The 21,888-nt window shown below is 40.4% G+C and overlaps 2 protein-coding genes and 1 pseudogene across 2 annotated transcripts; all 3 read right to left on the reverse strand.

The window, feature by feature from the left end:
- Positions 1–2,609: 2,609 nt before the first annotated feature.
- On the reverse strand, positions 2,610–3,575 carry LOC138766469 (olfactory receptor 6C1-like). The gene has a single exon (XM_069944061.1). It carries the CDS (start codon positions 3,573–3,575, stop codon positions 2,610–2,612), a length of 966 nt encoding a protein of 321 aa, XP_069800162.1.
- A 9,368-nt stretch (positions 3,576–12,943) lies between these two features.
- On the reverse strand, positions 12,944–13,879 carry LOC138766470 (olfactory receptor 5V1-like). The gene has a single exon (XM_069944062.1). It carries the CDS (start codon positions 13,877–13,879, stop codon positions 12,944–12,946), a length of 936 nt encoding a protein of 311 aa, XP_069800163.1.
- A 5,256-nt stretch (positions 13,880–19,135) lies between these two features.
- Positions 19,136–20,024, reverse strand: LOC138766471 (olfactory receptor 6C1-like; annotated as a pseudogene).
- Between the last annotated feature and the right edge of the window lie 1,864 nt (positions 20,025–21,888).

The following is a 21,888-nucleotide window of genomic DNA, read 5'->3' on the forward strand; positions in this document are numbered from 1 at the left end:
CTACACCCCATAAGGAATCTAACAAGGGGGGCAGCGGGGATTTTATTTTCACGGCACATGTTCTACATATGTGCCTGTTACCAGTGGGGTCCATATGCTCACTGCACCCCTCGTTAGATTCCTTATGGGGTGTAATTTCCAGAATGGGGTAACTTTTGGGGGGTTTCTACTGTCCTGGCAGCACAGGAGCTTTGTAATTGCAACATGGCCTCCATCCTCCATTCCAGCCTCTAAATGGCGCTCTGTCCCTTTGGTGGCTTGCCCTGTGCCCATATGGCACATTATGTCCACATGTGGGGTATTTTCGTACTCAGGGGAAATTACCCTACACGTTTTGCGTTCATTTTCCTTTTTAACCCCTTGTGGAAATGGAAAAAAATCAAGGCTAGACCAACATTTAGTGTAATTTTTTTTTAATTTTTACTCTAAATCATTGATCTTGTCTTGATTTTTTCATTTTCAGAAGAGGCTAAAAGATAAAAAAAAACACAATGTGTAGAGCAATTTCCAGTACAGAAATACCCCACATGTGGACATAAAGCGCCAGGCGGGTGCAGGGTAAGCCTCCAAAGGGAAGGAGTGCCATTTGGTTTTTTGAGGCTGGATTTGGCTGGAATGGATTTTGAGGGGCCATGTTGCATTTAAAGGCCCCTGTGTTGCAAAGACAGTTGAAATCCCCCACAAGTGACCCTATTATGGAAACTACACCCCTCAAGAAATGTAACAAGGGGTGTAGTGAGCATATGGACCCCACTGGTGACGGGCACAAATGTGGAACAATGTGGCGTGAAAATGAAATATTACATTTTTTACACTATAATGTTGGTCTAGCCTTGAATTTATCATTTTCACAAGGGGTTAAAAGAGAAAAAAAAAACACAAAATGTGTAGAGCAATTTCCCCCGAGTCCGTAAATACCCCACATGTGGACATAAAGCGCCATGTTCTAAATGGTGTCCCTTTAGGGGTGTTTTTTAGGTTTTGGCACCCCAGAGCCTCTGCCAACCTGAAGTGGTACAGTCAGAAATGACCAAATATAACGGAGGCGTTGAAATTCACTAGGCGCTCCTTTATATCTGAGGCTTGTGGTTGCGTCAAATAGCGCAATAGGGCCACATATGGGGTATTTTTATAAACTGCAGACACGGGGCAATAAATATTGGGGTGCATTTCTCTGCTAATAGGTTTATCATTATGAAAAATATTGGATTACAATAAAATCCCTGCACAGAAAATTAAAATTTTCAAATTTCTTACACACTTAGCTTTTATTTCTGTGACTCCCCTAAAGGGTTAAAAAACTTTCTGGATGTGCTTTTGCAAAGTTTAGGGGGTGCAGTTTCTAAAATGGGGTGCTTTGTGGGGCTTTCTAACATACAGTCCCCTCAAATACACTTAGGCTGGGTTCACACTATGTATATTTCAGTCAGTATTGTGGTCTTCATATTGCAACCAAAACCAGGAGTGGATTAAAAACACAGAAAGGCTCTGTCCACACAATGTTGAAATTGAGTGGATGGCCGCCATATAACAGTAAATAACTGCCATTATTTCAATATAACAGCCGTTGTTTTAAAATAACAGCAAATATTTGCCACTAAATGGCGTCCATCCACTCAATTTCAACATTGTGTGAACAGAGCCTTTCTGTGTTTTCAATCCACTCCTGGTTTTGGTTGCAATATGAGGACCACAATATTGACTGAAATATACGTAGTGTGAACCCAGTAAACCTGAACAGGTCTCTAAAAATATCTGATTTTGAAATTTTACTGAAAATTTGGAAATTTGCTGCTAATGTTTTACGCTTTCTATTGTCTAAAAAAATGAAATATAGTTTAATAAATGCCGCCAACATAAAGTAGACATGTTGCTAATGCTATTTAATATATAATTTATGTGGTATAACCATTTTCTGTATAAGCAGAAAAATGCATTTTTTCACAATTTTTCACGTTATTTTGGGTTTTTTCATAAAGATTCGTTATAAGTATCGACTCCAATTTACAAGAAATGTGAAGTACAATATGTCACGAGAAAACAATCTCAGAATCGGCCGGATAGGTAAAAGCTTCCCCAAGTTATTAATGAATAAAGTGACACAGGTCATATTCATAAAATTTGTCTCTGTCATTAAGGCCATTTCATGCTCTGTCCTTAAGGGGTTAAAAGGAAATAGTGCTTGCATTTTTTTCACCTATAGACCCACATGATCCCTTATTTTTGGCAACACCAATTGCACTTGCACTTAATTTTTCCATAAAATATGCTGGAAAACTGGAAAAAAAAATGGTTTGTGAAATTGAAAACAACAAAACAATATTTTTATGGGTTTCGTGTTTACGCTGCTCACCCTGAGGGAAAAATTGACGTTATTTATGTTCCTCAAGTCAGTTCGATTACAACGATAGGCAACTTCTATCATTTATTTATGTTCTTTGACCGTTTTAAAAAATTAAATTTTTTTGGTCTGTACTGTACTGAAAACTCAATAAAAATATTTTAAAACAATTAAAAACCTTTTAAAAATTATACAACAATGTTATGAGTTTTCTTTACATAACAATTTTATTAGTAATTCCTGAAAATGGTTTAATAGATCAAAGATGTTATGTCCTAATTTTAGTTGCTTCAGTATTTTCATCAGTTGAAAATTTTATTCTTCTCCTTATAGCGGCTTTCACATCTTGATTCTTCAGGCTGTAGATCAGGGGGTTCAGTATAGGGACGGCAGCTGTGTTAAACAAAGAGAAATATTTATTGGAGCCTAAATTGATGGATGACGTTGGCCTCAGATACTGGAAGACAAGAGAAGCGTAGAGACAGAGGACAACTGTAAGGTGAGAGGAACACGTGTAGAAGGCTTTACGTCTGCCACTGCTAGAACGTATAGACAAGATGGTGGAGATGATGAAAATGTAGGAGATAAATGTTAGAACAAAGGGGGTAAATCCACAAATAAGCACCCCGACTGTAAAAATATAGAAATGGAAAAATGATGTATCACTGCAGGATAGCTTCAGAACAGGCACAATGTCACAGAAGAAATGGTCCATCCTATTGGAGTCATAACAGGTTAATTTTAAAAGCCCCATTAATATTGGTATGCTTTCAAGTAAACCAAAGACCCAACACAGAGAGGCCAGAATGGCACAAAGCTTTGAATCCATGACAAGATAATAATGTAAAGGGTTACAGATAGCAACATAGCGATCATAACCCATAGCCGCCAATACCAACAGTTCATCACAAGTCAATGACAAAAACAAAAATATTTGCACAAAACACTCAACAACTGAGACAGTGTTATCTCCCGATATAAAAGAAATAAGGATTCTATGAAGAGAGATTGTAGAACAACTAATATCCATGATAGACAAGTTGGCCAAGAAAAAGTACATGGGAGTATGGAGATGGTGATCTAGACAAACAAGGAGGAAGATGGTGATGTTACCTCCGAGAGTGAGGAGATAAATGAGCACAACCAGGAGGAAGACAAAATATTGTAATAAAGGTTTCTCCGAGATCCCGATAATGATGAAATAGGTCGTTGTGCTCACATTACCATGATCCATTTAAATTTTAAATAAAAAAAAAAACATTTGAAGATAATGATAAAGATTTAAACAAAATAGAAAACAATTAAAAATACAACAGAAGATACAAACACTTGGAATAGAAGCCGATTGTGTGCGGGTGAAATAAAAAAAAAATTAAATTAAATACAATATAATCCTTGCATCTAGTGAAATGAACAACATGTTAATTGTAAAAATGATAGATCCAGTAAGCTAAAGCTATACAGTAGAAGGGACAAGAGGAATGGATGGAGTACGATATTGGTACAGTAGGTGCAGGGATTAAATAGATGAATGGTGGAGCATTAAGGCGTTCTCTTGAGTCAATAAAAGCCATAGGGAGAAGCAATGTAACATTAATAAACACAAAGATTTTCTTTTAGTAATGAAATTGTACTAGTAAGTTTTCATGTTTTTATTCTTTAAAGTCACTCTGTACCCACAATCTGTCCCCCCCCCCCCAAATCACTTCTACCTTCGGATAGCTGCTTTTAATCCAAGATCTGTCCTGGGGTCCGTTCGGCAGGTGATGCAGTTATTGTCCTAAAAAACAACTTTTAAACAACAGCCCTGTGTCAATTTGCCATGGCCTAGAGTGTCTGCGCATTAGGCCGGCACAACCTCTCCATCCCTCCTCCCCACCCTCTTCATCATTAGGAATGGCCCAGGCAGGTATTCCCCTATTCATCACCTGTGAGAACACGGCGCATGGGCGTGATCGTTAACCCCTTAGTGACCGCCTATACGGCTTTTTAAGGCGGTCACTAAGGGGCCTTATTCTGCTGGCATCAACTTTTTACGGCGATGGCAGAGAACAAGGCAGCGGTGCCCCCACCCCGTTCCCCCAGTTACGGGAGGTAGCTGAGGAGTCGGGGCAGTGTGTGGGGTTGCGCCCTGGCTAGCGCTGCTGCTGACTTTTTTTTATCTCCCCTCGCCGTGAATCCACGGCGAGGGGAGATGAAAAATGTGTCCACCCACCCCCCAGATTAACCCCCTAGTGGCCCGGTTTCTAACCCTCCCCTCCTCCGGCGGCCATCACTTCCAAGATGGCCGCCGCCATCTCTGTAAACAGACTATTTCTGTTTACAGTGATGGAAAAAGTAAAAATAATCAAAGCATTCTCATTGGTGGCGGGATAAAAAGTGAAGTTTTATCCCCCCCCAGATTGTCCGTAACCACCACAGATCGTCCGTAACCACCCCATGTTGCCCGTAACCACCCCAGATTGTCTGTAAGCACCACACATTGCCCATAACCACAGCAGGTTGTCCGTAACCACTCTAGGTTGCCGTTACCACAGCAGGTTGCCCCTAACCTCGACAGGTTGCCCGTAACCACTGCAGGTTGCCCGTAACTACCCCAGATTACCTGTAATCTCTTTTTTTTTTTTATTTTAGTAAGTGCGCTATTCTAATAAGTATTACTAGCTGCGGTTTTGCTCCAGAAAATTGGCGCTCCCTTCCTTCTGAGCCCTGCTGTGTGCCCATACAGTGGTTTATGCCCACATATGGAGTACTGTTGTACTCAGAAGAACCTGAGTTACAGATTTTGGGGTACTTTTTTTCTCCTGTCCTTGTGAAATTGAGAAATTTCAAACTAAACGAACATATTATTGGAAATTAGAGTTTTTAATTTTTACTGGCCAATTTTGAATACTTTCCTCTAATACCTGTGGAGTCAAAATGCTCATCCTACCCCAAGATAAATTATTTGTGGGGTGCACTTTCCAAAATGGGATGACGTATGTTTTTTTTTCTCTCTGCTGACACTACAGGGGAACTGCAAACACACATGGGGCTCAAAAACTTCTTCAGCAAAATCTGCATTGAAAAAGCTAATTCCCTTCTGAGCCCTGCTGTTTGCCCATACAGTGGTTTATACCCACATATGAGGTACCATTGTACTCAAGAGAACCTGCATTACAAATTTTGTGGTGCTTTTTCTCTCATGTTCCTTTTGAAAATGAGAAACTTTAATTTAAACGTATAAATTATTGGAAAATTAAAGTTTTCCATTTTTTTACCACCTAATGGTGAATACTTTCCTCAAGCCCCTGTAGGATCAAAATGCTCTTTATACCCCTAGATTAATTCTTTAAGGTGTCTAGTGCCTCCTAAATCCATTTAAAAAAAGAAATGGTCATTAAAAAAATCAGTTTTGGAAACTTTCACGAAAATGTGATAATTTGCTAAAAAATTTCTAAGCCCCATAAAACCCTAAAAAAGTTAAATATGTTTTCCAAATTATGCCAGAATAAAGAAAATATTGGTAATGTGACTTACTAAATAATTTATGTGCTATGACTTTCTTTTTTAGAAGCAGAGAATTTCAAAGTTCATAAATGCTAATTTTTAAAATTTTCATGATATTTTGATGTTTTTCACAAAATACTCACAAAGTAGTGACCAAATGTTGCCACTAACATAAAGTGCCATATGTTACGAAAAAAAAAAAAAAACAATCTCAGAATCACTAGCATACGTTAAAGCATCACTGAGCTATAAGCGCATAAAGTGAGACAGGTCAGATTTTGAAAAATGAGCCTGGTCATTAAGGCACAAACTAGCTGCAGCACTAAGGGATTAAGGCACCTGTGCAGTGTTCACTGCAGAGGAATAGGGAAAATCCTGCCAGTGGAATTCCTAATGATGAGATCAGATCTTGGATTAAAAGCAGCTATCCAAAGATACAAGTGGTTTGGGGGGGACAGATTGTGGGTACAGAGTCGCTTTAAAGGGGTTGGTCAGCATATAGTATCAGTCACTGTCCTCACTGTATATACTGGCTGTGTACCTCATAAAGCTTATATCAGACTCCTCTACTCCAGGCTGTGCTGCCCTACTCTGTTTTGTTTCTGTCCATAAAATCGCTGACATGTTTGGTGTTGACCCCTGTAAAAATTGTGTGCAAGAGCCTGGTATGAAACTCTTAAAAATTGTGGGCTTGGTGTGACCCTATAAAATTTGGTGGTAACCCCCGTAAAAATTGTGGTTAAAATCCTGGTGCGGCCCCTTTCAAAAATAAATTTATTTATAATTTGAAATAGAAAATTTCATTTTAATTGAATTTTTAATTGAAATTCAACACCTCTTATTATTGTTAAGAGGCCATGGAATTTGGTGGTAAACCGTAGAAATTGTGGATGAGTGCCGGATGAGTGACCCTTTTTAAACTTAGGTAACCTCTGTGTTATGACACTGGTGGTTTTATCTTTAATATGAAATTGAAATTTTAATTTGAATTGAATTTAAAATTTAATTTGAAATTGGACATTGGTGGGCGGCAATATGACATATTGTCCTTTGAACCTGTGGTGGAAGTGGGAGATAACTGTGCAGGTGAATGGGCATTTGCAGGGTAGGAGGTGCACATTATTGCATCTGGAGTGTAAGTGGAAGAATCTTTCAAGGAAACCATGACCAGTAGGGCATGCAATTCATGGGGTTGATAGGACGTTGATCGACCTTGGGTCCAAATCATTCCTGGCCTCCACCACATCCACCCAGTGTGCCGTCAGGGAAATGTAGCAACCCTGGCCACAAGCAATGGTCATGGGTAGGTGGTTAAGTTGACCTTCCCTGTAACCACGTTGGTCTATTACGCATGATGTGCTGGTGTAAGGCTGGTATGGCACAGCATGAAAAAGAGTGCCAGCTGGGGATGGAGTACTGATGGTTGTCTCCATGAGGCTGTGGAAGGCTTCAGTTTGCACCAGCGTATATGGCAACATCTCCAACATCAGGCTATTTTCATGGTAATTGGAGGGGTTAATAGGCTTATGCCACACACTACTTAGTACTACTTGGAATAGTGGACTAGTTTCCTTTCTGTTCATACAGCTATTATGTGAAATGCCTTCTATCACTTGGAGTAGATAACAGTTGTCTGATATGCGCACTGGATAATAAAATATTTTTAAATCCAAGCTCAATGAACCTCAATGCACTTTGTGTCCGCCTCTCACAGTCTTCTTAATTTGTGAAGCTGCAGTCCACTTCCAGCCCAAATTGTAGAATACAGCAGGGGTGTATATTTGAAAAAATGACAATATGGCCCAGCTTTATCAAAGCGTCTTAAATAGAAACATAAACCTTATAATTTTTATGATTCCTTGCTCATAAAATGTTATCTGTCTGTGATTTGTAATTTAAGATATCATTAAAAAATCAGGTTGGCAATTCTGGCATACATACTGTCAGGAATCTGCAGTAGCCTGGTCTGAACTGGGCCTGGTGTTTTGCTTTTGTGTGCCACACCCGATTGCCTCTCAGCTTCCGGACATGCAGCAGTTAAGCTGAGAAGCTTCTGGACTTGATTTGACACCTGTCTGGTCTCTGTGATTGATGGGTCTCTCTGCCTGTCTGTAACCTGGAGAATCAGAGCACCAGTCCAATGAGGATCCGGACCGGGCTCTTGCTCAGTATAAAGCAAAGCTAAGACAGAGTTCCAGTGCTGGTTAATTGGGTTCACTCCTGGTCCCATCTCCCCTTGTCCTACTCCTGCGAAGCCCGTCCTATACCTTTTCTGCCTGACGTACCCGTGTTCTGACCTCCGCCTGACTTTTGACTATCCCGTTGTGTTGCTGATTTTGTACTTCGTTGCCCGTGTGGTTTGACCTGGCTTGTTCCATTACTCTTTATTGTGTTCGTCTGTCTGTACTGTTCTGTGTGTTCACTTACGTAGCGTAGGGAACGTCTTTGTGGTTGTCCGCGACTAGGGTCTAGGGTCGACTGAGGCAAGTAGGCAGGTGACAGTGGGTGGGTTCAGATCTAGGGCCCACTGTCTCTTGTCTTGTCTACACCTGCCAGTCCTGACACATATTTTTTTTTATTCCTTTGTCTATGTCTCTATGGAGTCATATGGGAAGGGTTTAAATCAGCCATCAACTCTGAACAGTAGATTTTAGTAATTCATCCTGAAATTATTTTACTATCATCCAGTCAAAGTATGTATCAGTATGAGCAGGCAGCACCGACGGTATCCCTGGCGACCGACCCGACCAGTTGTTAGGGGCACGTCAACGGCGTCCTTAGCAGCCTGCCGAGTTGCTGGGGACGTGCTGGTGATTCCTTGTATTTTGCCGTGGCCGTGGCTTCACCGCCCCCCGACCAATCGGCATTAGGTTTGTAGGATTCATTTGTTGACTGACGGCAGACACCACCAGTCAAAAGTCAGCATGTGCCCTGGGGCTGGAGTCTCAGCCCCAATCTTGCCTGGGGGTTGGGACTCCAGGCCTCATAGGTATCCTCCCCATGCCCCACTTTCCTGCCTGCGATAGAGCCTAGTTTACTAGTGTGTCTTGACCTAGCATTCCCTGCATTGTGTACTTGGTATTCTGACTTTTGGCTTCTGGACTTTTGACTTCTCTATTGAAACCCGTTTTTTACTGTGCCGCCCTCCTGTTACTGACTTAGACCCCTGACTTGGATTTGTTGTGTTGTGCTTGTCTGTCTTTGTTACATATTAACACTATATGGGGGGCCGCCAACTAGTTTTCCGCTGCAATTTAGGGCTGTCAAGGCAAATAGGCAGGGACAGCAGGGCAGGTGCCAGTGTAAGGGCTGCACCTGTCTTTTGTCTTACTGGTCTCATATCCTGAAAGTAGGTCAGCAATATTCAGGATATGTGCACACAGGCAAAAACGTCTCTGCGCCACACCATTGATTTCAATGTTAGAACCACATGGTGAAAAAAAGTGAAACCACCATTTTCAAAGCAGAAATTGGTGCTATTTTTACATCAAAAAGTAATTAATAGCAACTTTAGATCATGACCTTCTCTGATTTAAAGTATTCACTGTATAATTCTATGAGCTCAGACATGGAGATTGGTAGTTAAATAAAGTCTATTGTGGTGAAAAGCTGTTAAAAAAATCCTTTCCTTAACTTATCAAAGGGAAAGGTAAGGCGGGACACATAAGCAGTGTTCCATTTATTTTATCACTCATGCTAACAACTATTGTTTGTAACACTAACTAATCATTATGATTGCTCAGAAAAGAGAGAACCAATATGTAAATAGATTAGTGTAAATCTTACTATAATGGGAGGATATTAGGCCAAAATGCATGTGGCAACACAATCTGTAAATACAATCTTGGTTGGCTGCAATGTTTAGTTACACTTTCCCTGCTGTCAGTCATTACAGAAGCTTATGTATACAGAGGTCTCTGTGTATCCATAGCCCTTTTTACTTTATTATGATTTTTGTATTTTTTGTTGAAATAGTCATTTTGGAGTTACAAATTCAGAAATGTAATTATATATGTTTTTGGGTAGACTATTTTAAAATAAACAGTATTATATGGCAATTCCTATAGAAAACTATACTACAATATAGGTAATGTCACTGGTTGTTATTGGGGTTCATAATTACCTAATAAAAGTATCCCCTAACTTTCCTAACAGTATTAATTGAGGCAATGCAAGGGTTAAATTTTTTTATTTTTTAAAGAGCAGGGGTACTGTAAAAATGTACTCACCTGCCCAGATCAGATCCTCTGCCACTGCCATTCCAATGTTGCCAATTACAAATACCTTTTCAGCCAAACATCGGCACCTCTAGATTAATACTAGGTATAATTTAAATTTAGATCTATCAGCTGCAGTATGCCCTGCAGGAAGTTTGCTATGGGGATTTGCTACTGTCCTGGACAGTTTCTGAGTGAGATAGAGGTGGCACCATTTTGCCAGACTGAGAAGAATACACCATTTCCTCGAGGGCACTTAGCAGCTCATAAGTACTGCAATAACCAATATGATGTGTGGAAATGAAAGCATCGGGACAATGGTTTGTGCAGATGCCATATTTTCGCTACTTTAAGCACCAGTGATGGACTAGTGATCTATTCAAAACATGTCTGTGGTCTGCTGAAATCTGTACACAGTAAATAAAGAGAAATATGGAGACATAGGAAAATGATGCTTTGTGAATTATACACTAAAATATTTTATTTTACACCACTATCATTATTCATAAGGCTGACTAAGCTAAAGCCTTGGATAGGGGCAAAACATTTATTTTTGAGACACTATTACCCCCAGGGCTCCATTGGTTGAAAAGTTGTACTTTGAAGAGGCAGGAGTAATAAGAGGTGGGGGATGATTTGTTTTAGTTTGTATAGTTGGGCACTAGCTTTGTCTAGCGTCAGGTTTGTGATGTCATGACACCTCCTTCCTTACTACACTTTCATGAGTAATAGTCTAGTCTTGACTTTGTGTGCTCAAGCTTTTTCATGGGGGTGGTTAGGAACAGTTCAAACAGTTAATATGTATTCATTTAAAAAAATAACAAAATGGCAGCCAACGTGTACCAATCATCGGGATTTCAAAAGAGAACAGAAAAGGAAGAATAATTGTGCTGTGAAAAGAGGTCATCCGACTTTACCTACATTGGGTATCCCTGTTTGTGTGATTACTGAAAGAGTCTAATACCCCTATTCCACGGAACGATTATCGGTCATAAACTCGCTCCAATGACTGTTCGTTAACGATCACTAAACGATTTTTTTTAGCGATGATAACACATAACGTGAACAATATATGTAGTGTAACAATTATTTTGCGGTCGTTACATGGTCGTTTAAAACGTTCGCCGGGGTGATCATGACCATACCACACACCTACTTTTTTTAAACCTTTTTACGAACGACTGAAAGATTTCTAATTTTACGAACCGATTAGCAAATTATCTTTCAAAGACCAACGACTTTTTTTCGACATGCTGAAAAACTATTTTGAACAACGGTATAACGATTTCGCCTTTGTCGTTCACTCGTTTACACCAATTCTGCAAAGCGATTATCGTTAACGAGCGGTCGTTGGAGCGAGTTTATGAACGATAATTGTTCCGTGGAATAGGGCCTTAACTCTGAATTTGTCACAGAGATGGAAACTGACAAAGGTTCTCTGCAAGAAAAACCTGTCTGATTTGTACAGGGGCGGATTAACTTTACCATAGGCCCCAGGCTGTTTACCAAGCCTGGACCCCCCCCACCCTACTCTATCTATGGTAGCACTGACGTGGTGTTCATAGTACAAGATAGATAATGTCACAATGCCCTGATTTGTGCAAAATTTATGAAAAGTAAAGTAGCAATTTGTTTAGCAAATCATGGCAGAACTGAAGCCAGGAGATAATAAACCACCAAAAGTATGACTGTTTGGGTTGCCATGGACCCCCCAGGAGCTCAGGGCCGCGGGCTACTGCCCGAAATTGACCTATTATAAACCACTACTGGATCTGTATACATGTCCATTGGTAGACGCTCCTTGGGATTTTACGGTAGAATGTGATCTTGGGTTCTAGACAACTAAAACAGAGAAAATGGGGCATTACAGTTCTAGAAGAAGCAGGTTTATTAATGCTGCAATAAAAATGTTACCAAAACAATTCAAGGGAAAGAAAGCAAGGCAGTGGCAAACTTCGTTGAGTGCTGGATTCCATTCTCTTCATTATTCCATTTGCACATCTTCTCTTACATCTGTTCGCCCCATACTGCCCACATTGAGAGACACCACATCATAATTGCACCCAGTCCCGGGTCCCTGATGCAAGTTGTGGTCGTAGTTCTGGCTTTTTTGTCTAGATCCTATCATAAATTATAGTATTTTCCATTGAGTCCTTGGAAGTAAAAGGGTTCATTTGTTTGTGTAGGTCATCAAGATGTAGGGCCATGATGCTGCAGAGCTTGCACATGGTATCTTTTTGGAAAAACAAGACGTTAATTTAGTTGACTACAGTCACCAGCCAATTGAAAGGGTTAGGAAAAGACTCTTTTAAGTATACAAGGACAAACAAAAAGGTTTCTCTGGGCATAGTGGAGGAAGAGTCTGGTGTGGTTGAACTCCACCAGACCAGATTTTTCCTCCACTATGCACAGACACCATATGGCCTGAAGAAGGTCAGGGAAGGACTGAAACATCACATTGCCATATGCCATATAGGATTTTCAGTCTCAAAACTTATATTCTTGTATATTCTGGTGGAAACAAAGACTTTGTTTTTCACTTTGCATTATGAATAAAACTCATCTTCACTTGCTCAACTGAAGTTTGCAGAACCAGTTGCCACTGAACACCTACTGTGGTGGGCGGTGTGCAGTTTAGAATACTGTTTTCTACAGAATGAAATACTGTTTCTTTTATCACAACAACTTTTGATCGGCCATGGCTGTGCCATGTCAGAATATTTATTGTTGTAACCACCTGCAAGTCATTGGAGTTGTTCACCAGCCTTGATTGCTAGATCTCTAAATAGTAAGCGATCTGTGAACCTAATGGTTTTTTAAACATCATGTTCCCTGAAGAGTTAAATCAAAATTTGATTACTTCAATATTCCCATCATGGCCTTGCGTATTTTTTTTTTATGCTACTGCAACTCTTATTCTTCTCCTTATAGCGGCCCTCACATCTTGATTCTTCAGGCTGTAGATCAGGGGGTTCAGTATAGGGACGGCAGCTGTGTTAAACAAAGAAAAATATTTATTGGAACCTAAATTGATGGATGACGTTGGCCTCAGATACTGGAAGACAAGAGAAGCATAGAGACAGAGGACAACCGTAAGGTGAGAGGAACACGTGTAGAAGGCTTTACGTCTGCCATGGCTAGAACGTATAGACAAGATGGTGGAAATGATGAAAACGTAGGAGATAAAAGTAAGGGCAAAGGGAGTAAATCCAGAAATAAGCACCCCGACTGTAAGAATATAGAACTGGAGAAATGATGTGTCACTGCAGGATAGCTTCAGGGCTGGCACAACATCACAGAAGAAATGGTCCATCCTATTGGAGTCATAACAGGTTAATTTGAAAAGCCCCATTAATGTTGGTATGCCTTCAAGTAAACCAAAGACCCAACACAGAGAGGCCAGAATGGAACAAAGCTTAGAACTCATGACAAGATGATAATGTAAAGGGTTACAGATAGCAACATAGCGATCATAACCCATAGCCGCCAATACCAACAGTTCATCACAAGTCAATGACAAAAACAAAAATATTTGCACAAAACACTCAACAAATGAGACAGTTTTATCTCCCGATATGAAGGAAAAAAGTATTCTATGAAGAGAGATTGTAGAACAACTAATATCCATGATAGACAAGTTTGCCAAGAAAAAGTACATGGGAGTATGGAGATGGTGATCTAGACAAACAAGGAGGAAGATGGTGATGTTACCTCCGAGAGTGAGGAGATAAAGGAGCAGAACCAGGAGGAAGACGAAAGATTGTAATAATGGCTTCTCCGAGATCCCGATAATGATGAAATAGGTCGTTGTGGTCACATTACCATGATCCATTTAAATTTTAAAGAAAAAAAAACATATCAAGATAATAATAAAGAAGATTATTTAAATAAAATAGAAAACATTAAAGAATACAACAAACGATACAAACACTTGGAATAGAAGCTGATTGTGTGCGGGTAAAATAAAAAAATAAATAATAAAATGCAATATAATCCTTGCATCTAGTGAAGTAAGTCACATGTCAATTCTAAAATGATAGATCCAGTAAGCTAAAGCTATACAAAGGAAGAAACAAGAGGAAAGAGTCAGAGATAGTTTTCATAAATGGATGGAGTACGGTACTGGTAGGTGCAGGGATTAAATAGATGAATGGTGGAGCTTAAGGCGTTCTCTCGAGTCAATAAAAACCACAGGGAGAAGAGATGTGACGCTGATAAACACAAAGTTGTACTAGTAAGTTTTAATATCTTTATTCTTTAAGTTTCTATCATGTAATTAGTATAAGGAAAAGCAATAGCAAGGAAAATGATTGAATTCTTGGAGCTACTATAGACTAAAGGCTGCTTTGCTCTTTGCCGCTTCTCCCCAGGTGCTGGGAAAAGATGGGTCCAGTCCTGAGACATTGGCATAACCTGTCAATTCTTTGAGCAGGGAGCGACGGTGCATGCGGCATCCAATTGACACACTAAGGGCCCTATTACACGGGACGATTATCGTGCAAAAAATCGTTATATCGTTCGAATTTAAATGATAATCGTTCTGCGTAATTGCAGGCAACGATTGAAAAATCGTTTGTGTGTTGTTGGTCGTTGATTTAGATCTGAACCTAAAATTAACGTTAATCGTTCGCCAATCGTTCACTGTAATTCCACATTCGTTCGCTCAAGTTCCGCATTTGTTCACTAACCGTTCAGTGTAATTGCACATTGTCCATTGTTTTGCTGGGATCAGAAGGAGCAAACGATCATAGTAACGATTGTAACTAACGACCATCGTTCTGTGTAATATGGTGAACGATTTTAGGTAAACGATAAACAACCTAGTTTGCCATCGTTTATCGTTAGTGGGGCTTTTACTTAGTGTGAACATATCCTAAGCGTACGCTACCTCTTCCCTGCTTCAGCAGCTCTCCCTCACAAGTAACAGCAAACAACTAGGTTGCGCATCTGAGGACCTAGGACTTTATTGACCCAGGTCACCTGATGCAGCCAGTCAATCACTGCTATGCCAGAAGCCAACATAGCTGTTGTGTAGCAGGATGTCCCAGCCCCTTCCCCGCATGTTTAGAGACTAATTAAAGCAGCCAAACATGCACGGAGGAGACTTTCAATGTTATTTGAACACCACACGGCATTAGTTTGAGTATCGAGTACTTTCAAATGCCGCGATACTAGAGCAAAGAGTGAGATCAGACGAGTTTGCATATCTTTATTTATTATATACGCAATAGTAGTCATAGATGACAATCTCAAATCAGCAACTTTCCCTCTGAGCCAATGTGGACAGTCCTTAGCAAGTAGCAAACAAGGTCTATCTTACAAGTGGTGGAAAGGTCTGTCCGTCTTTTACAGATGTAGCCATAGTTATCTTGCAATAGAATAAAGAAGAATGGAGATCAGCTCACAAAACTCTTGCAGGGTGGGTGTCAGCGAATAGCATGTAAGGGTCCTATTACATGGAGCAATATTTAACAATTAACGACTAACGATAAACAATCGCAAACTTGATTTTATCTTTTATCGTTAACCTGAAATTGTTCACCATATTACACAGAACGATGGTCTTTAGTTACAACCGTTACTATGATCGTTTATTCTTTCTGATCCTAGGAAAACAATGGACAATGTGCAATTACACTGAACAGGTAGTGAAAAAATGCGAAACTTGAGCGAAGGAATGTGGAATTACAACGAACGATTCACGATAATTTTAGGTTCAGATGTAAATTAACGGTCAACGACATATGAACGACATATGAACATTGTTGTTTGCAATTACACAGAACGATAATCATTTAAAATTGAACGATATAACGATTTTTCGCACGATAATAGTCCTGTGTAATAGGGCCCTAAGACTGTCCAACTCGGACCGATTCCCAGTAGTAGTATAAGACAAATAGAATGAATGCATTCCTCCAGCTCCAAATGCCATTAGAAGTAAAAAGTTTATTTTAAAACATATTAACCCCTTAAGGTCGTAGCCGATTTTCATTTTTCAAATTTCGTTTTTTCCTCCTCGTGTATAAAAGGCCAAAGCACTTGTATTTTTTTCCCTAACAGACCCACATGAGCCCTTATTTTTCGAGCCAATAATTGTACTCGAAAAAGGAACGGGATGACTTCAGCCCGGCGGCTGGCTGTTTAACAGCGTCAGTTGCTATGCAACTGATGCTGTTAAACGATGCGTGAACATAGCCTATATGTGACTTTTTGATCATTTTTTATTACAATTTTTCTGGATTCGATGTGAACAAAAATGTGAAATGTTGCACTTTGGAATTTTTTTTTTGTTGCGCTTACACCTTTTACCGTGCATGGTCAGGAATATGATAATTTCATAGTTTGGGGTGATTACGCACGCGACGATACCAAACATGTTTGTTTATTTATTTCGAAAGGGTCATATGTGTAATATGTTATGTAATAATAATGGAAATGTAATCATGATAGCATACGCAATGTAATAAATATGTAAGATAGGAAAAGGGAGTCAGGTGATGCCTAGCTTAAATAGGGGAAGGCTTTAGGTTTCAGCCAATTAAAGCTATGTTCACATTCTATATGAGACGGAACGGCCAGTCTCAGAAAAGATCATCCTGGCCGGTACTGCAGTAGCGGCCGGATGATCTTCAGCGCCGCTTAGTTCTCATGGCGCGCCCCCATCAGAACTCTCCACTGCACACTATGGAGCGTGAGGTCAAAGTCGCTTTCTCCACAGTGTGCACTGACAGGGTTTTCTGCGGCTGCTATTCAATAAATAGCAGCCACAGAAAACTGACATGTCAGTTTCTCACTGCGCCGCTATGGATCCTGGACGGAGTGTATACTATTTGTATAGACTCTGGCCAGGATTCTATAGGCGGCAACGGCACGTATATTTTCATATTAATTGTATTAATTTTGTAGTTTTACGAAAATATACGTAGTGTGAACATAGCCTAAGGTTGCACTAGCCTATTAAATCTAGGAAACCGGCAAGCAGCCTAGGAGGCGGGGATGCACTTGCTGGGCAGAAAAATCAAAGACAGGAGTGGGGAGAGCTGTGGTTCCCCCCAGGGGCCCAAGGAATGGCGGTGCCGGGACGTGGCACACAGGCTCCAGAGAAGAGAAGGAGCAGGTGAGGTGGCTTCCCAGAGCACAGGACGCCACCACAGCCGTGACAACATGGCAGTGCCAAGATTTAATTTTATGAAATGAAATTTAATTTTTATTTTATTTTAAAATATATTGTTCCATTTATTCATTCCTATCACTCATGCTAACAACAATTGTTTGTATGGCATAACAACTGATGAGAAGTCATAGTTTTATCACCCATCTTCTCCTTTGTTAACACTGACTAATCATTATGATTGCTGAGAAAAGAGAGAACCGTTATGTAAATAGATTCATGTAAATCTCACTTTAATAGGAGGATATTAGGTCAAAATGCATGTGGCAACACAATCTGTACATACAACCTTGGTTGGCTGCAATGTTTGGCTACACTTTCCCTGCAGTCAGTCATTACTTATATGGGTAAATACAGAGGCTTATGTATACAGAGACCTTTTTATTTTATTGTTATGATTTTTATATTTTTTTGTTAAAATAGTAATTTTGGGGTTACATTTTATTCAGAAATGTAACTTTATATGTTTTGTGGCAGAATGTTTTAACCCCTTCCCGTCAATAATATGTATATATCCGTTCCTACTGGTCATACCCCGTGCAGTAGGAATGTATATATACATTCCAGCACTGAAGGGGTTTCTGATGTGTGCGGGAGTGCTGCAGTGAGAGCGGTCCCAAACACATCAGTGTGTCTGAGGGCCGGAGGTAATGAGAGGCAGTCTGTGATTCAATAGACAGACGCGAAACGTTGACCTGTGCTGACCCTCCTACGGGCTCCTCTTTGGTCCATGTGATCTCTTCTGAGATACAACTCTACACCTCCTTCCTTACTACACTTTCATGAGCAATACAGTCTAGTCGGGACTTTGTGTGCTCAAGCTTTTCAATAGAGGGTGGTTGGCAACAGCCAAAAAAGTTAATATTTATTCATTTTTCATGTACAAATCGGGACTTTAAAAGAGAAAAGTCATCAGACTTTACCCCCACTGGGTATCAGTGTCCGTGTGATTACTGAAAGTGTAGCTTTGTTTACCAAAATGTCTGAATTTGTCACAGAGAAGGAAACCGACAAATGTTCTCTGCATGAAAAACCAATCTGGTCTGTATACATGTCCATTGGTAGACACTCCTTGGGATTTTACCGCAGAATGTAATCTTGGGTTGTGGAAAACTAAAACAGAGAAAATTCTGGCTAGTGGTAAAAAGAAGAGAAAAAATACCATTAGCATTAGGGACAATGCTGCAGTCACGGATAGGCTGAGTGGACTATTCCTTGTACCAACCTTGGAGCTGCCCAGAGTGGGACCAGGTTTTGTGAGAATGGCAGTGGTGGCAGAACGAGGAGAGAAAGTACAGTATAGAGTTTAATTTTTACCTAAGCAGAACCAAGCATAGAAATAAATCACCAGTACAGTATATCTCTTTAAGCTTGAATGGTAAAATGAAAATGAGATTACTTAGGAGAAGACAAGACTCTTCCTCCTTTATGCACAGAGACCCCATGGCCTGAAGAAGGTCCAGGAATTACCAAAACATTACACTGCCACATGCCATATAGGATTTTTGGTCTCCTAACTTATATTCTTGTATATTCTGGTTGGAACAAAAACTTTGTTTTTAACTTTGCATTATAAATAAAACTCATCGTCACTTGCTCAACTGAAGTGTGCAGTGGTTTACCTACATTTCTACGATTAGTGGTTGAAGAACTACAGTAGTTGCCACTGAGAACCTACTGTGGTGAGCAGTGTTCGGTTTAGAATACTGTTCCCTACAGAATGAAATACTTTGCTTTATCACAACAACGTTTGATCCACCATGGCTGTGCCATGTCAGAATGATCAGTGTGGTAACCATCTGCAAGTCTTTGGAATTGTTCACCAGTCATGATTACCAGATCTTTCCCTATATCTAAATAGTAAGCGATCTGTGAACCCAATGTTTTTTTTTCCACATTCCCTGAAGAGTTTAATCATAATTTTATTACTTCAATATTCCCATCATGGTCTTGAGTATTTGTTGATGCTACAGAAACACTAATTCTTCTCCTTATAGTGGCCTTCACATCTTGATTCTTTAGGTTAAAGATCAGGGGGTTCAGTATAGGGACGGCAGCTGTGTTAAACAAAGCGAAATATTTATTGGAGCCTAAATTGATGGATGACCTTGGCCTCAGATACTGGAAGATACTGGAAGAAAAGCATAGAGACAGAGGACAACTGTAAGGTGAGAGGAACACGTGTAGAAGGCTTTACGTCTGCCACTGCTAGAACGTATACACAAGATGGTGGAGATGATGAAAATGTAGGAGATGAATGGAAGGGCAAAGGGGGTAAAAGCTGTAATAAATGCCCCTACAGTGAGAAAATAGAGCTGGAGAAAAGATGTATCACTGCATGATAGCTTCAGGACTGGCACAATGTCACAGAAATAATGGTCAATCCTATTGGACTTATAACAGATTAATTTAAAAAGCCCCGAAACGGTTGGTTGATGCAAATTTTAGAATCCATAACAAGATGATAATGTAAGGGGTTAGAGATAGCAACATAACGATCATATCCCATAGCTGCCAATACCAACAGTTCGTTACAAGTCAATGACATAAAGGCATATATTTGTAGATGACAAGCAAAAATCGAGACAGTGTTATCTCCTGATATGAAGGAAGTAAGGATTTTATGAAGAGTGACCATAGAACAACTAATGTCCAAGACAAGGAGGAAGATGGTGATGTTACCTCCGAGAGTGAGGAGATAAATGAGCAGAAATAAGAGGAAAATAATAAAGTGTAATAAAGGTTTCTCTGAGATCCTGATAATGATGAAAAAGGTCATTGTGGTCACATTACTATGATCCATTTAAATAGAAATTAAAATAATAACAACAATAATAATTACAATTTGTGAATTAAGAAGATTATTAAAAGAAATGTCTTATTCCTATTTATTTTCATGTAGGAATGACATAAATGTAAAGGATTATCAGTAGTACCTACTGCCTTGTGTATGTAGAAATACTTGTAATAAAAGCTCATACTGAGCAGTCAAATATACTTTATGCTTTTATTCATCAATTTCACTGAAGGTTTAAAAAAACAAAAAGAATCAAACAAAGCCCACAGTATATCATCATACTTGTCCAAAGCGAAATGTGACCCAAATATTAAACAACGGCTACAAAGGGAAGAAAATGTGAGGAATGTGTCATTCTTTGTGACTGGATGGAGCATGGTGGTAATAGGTGCGGGGGATTAAATGGCCAAAATGTAGAGCGTTGGGAGTTCCCCTTGGGTCAGTACCAAGAGAGATCAGATATTTGCTTGGGAACATACATTTACTTCTAGTTATAAAATTGTAACGCTATGATATTTGTAATAATAATTTTCAATGCCCTTTACAATTTTTTTCATGAAGTTTATAAACTTTTTGAGTAAAATGAATTTGTATTGTATTTTTTTTTTTACCATTTTTAACCTCTTAAGGACCCATGACGTACCGGCACGTCATGGATCACTGTCACTTAAGGACCCATGACGTACCGGTACGTCAGCCCTTTAAACGGGCGCCGCGGCCGGCCGGGTCCCGATCGGGGGAGATAGCCTGCTATAATACATAGCAGGCCATCTCTCCCTGTCGGCATGGAGGGTTGTTAACCCCCCCCATGCCGACGATCGCCACTATTGGCTGATAAGCCCATAGCGGCGATCGGAACCTTTCCGGGCCATCGGTGGCCCGATGACCCGGAAAAAAATGGCGGTCGGTGCTGTCCGAGGACGGCACCGACCGCTATTACTGTAAAAAGTAATGGTGGTCACGGTACCACCGTCCCGATCGCCGTGAACGGCCGGCCAGCCGGCCGGCCGTTCACGGCGATCAAAGTCCCCACAAGTAATAAATACCTGCTCCGGACCCCTCAGCTAGGTAGCTGAGGGGTCCGGAGCAGGTATTTGTACATTACTCACCTGTCCCGGGGTCCTGATCGGCGTCTTCCGGGTTCCCGGCGTCCCCTTCATCTTGTCGGGACTTCGGCTTCTTCCGTGAGTCCCGATCGTCTGTTTCCGGCTCCAGCGTCGTCTTTTTTCGTATTTTTCCGGCTCCAGCGTCGTCTATTTTCGGATCTTGCGCTCTGCTGCCCCCTAGCGGCTGATAAGTGTAATACACGTATCAGCCACTACAGGGATGTTCAGAATGTAGTAAAAAAAAATTTTTTTTTCCCAATTTTTTTTTTTCCTATTTTCCGCACCCTATCGCCGCTGAGTGTTGATCAGCATCGCACGAAAGTGCGCTGCTAATCAGCAACTCCTCCTTTTTGGCGTAGGGTGGTTTTTTTTATATCCTACTGCCACGGTCTGCTGATAAGTGCCGAACATAAGTGCGGCATTCATCAGCAACACCATTTTTGGCGTAGGTTTTTTTTGTATACTTACTGTAAAAAACACGTAAAAAAACACTACATTACACCACACTACATTGAATAAAGTTTTACACTACACCACTACATACCCCATATACCAATCCCCATATAAAGATGGCCCCCAGGGTGTTTTCGGTATCGGACGCATACATTATTATTGCCTCCGACACCGAAACAGCCAGTGAGGATGAATGGGGGGTCCTTCATTCCTCCATTCATCCTCATCCTCCTCATCATCCAGTGACGTGTCTGGGAGTAGCGTAGCGTACGCTGCCCCCCAGACACGTCTTTTCCGCCAGTACCGTCCCA

The sequence above is a fragment of the Dendropsophus ebraccatus genome, chromosome 10 (genome assembly GCF_027789765.1).
Source record: "Dendropsophus ebraccatus isolate aDenEbr1 chromosome 10, aDenEbr1.pat, whole genome shotgun sequence".
NCBI classification, from domain to species: domain Eukaryota; kingdom Metazoa; phylum Chordata; class Amphibia; order Anura; family Hylidae; genus Dendropsophus; species Dendropsophus ebraccatus.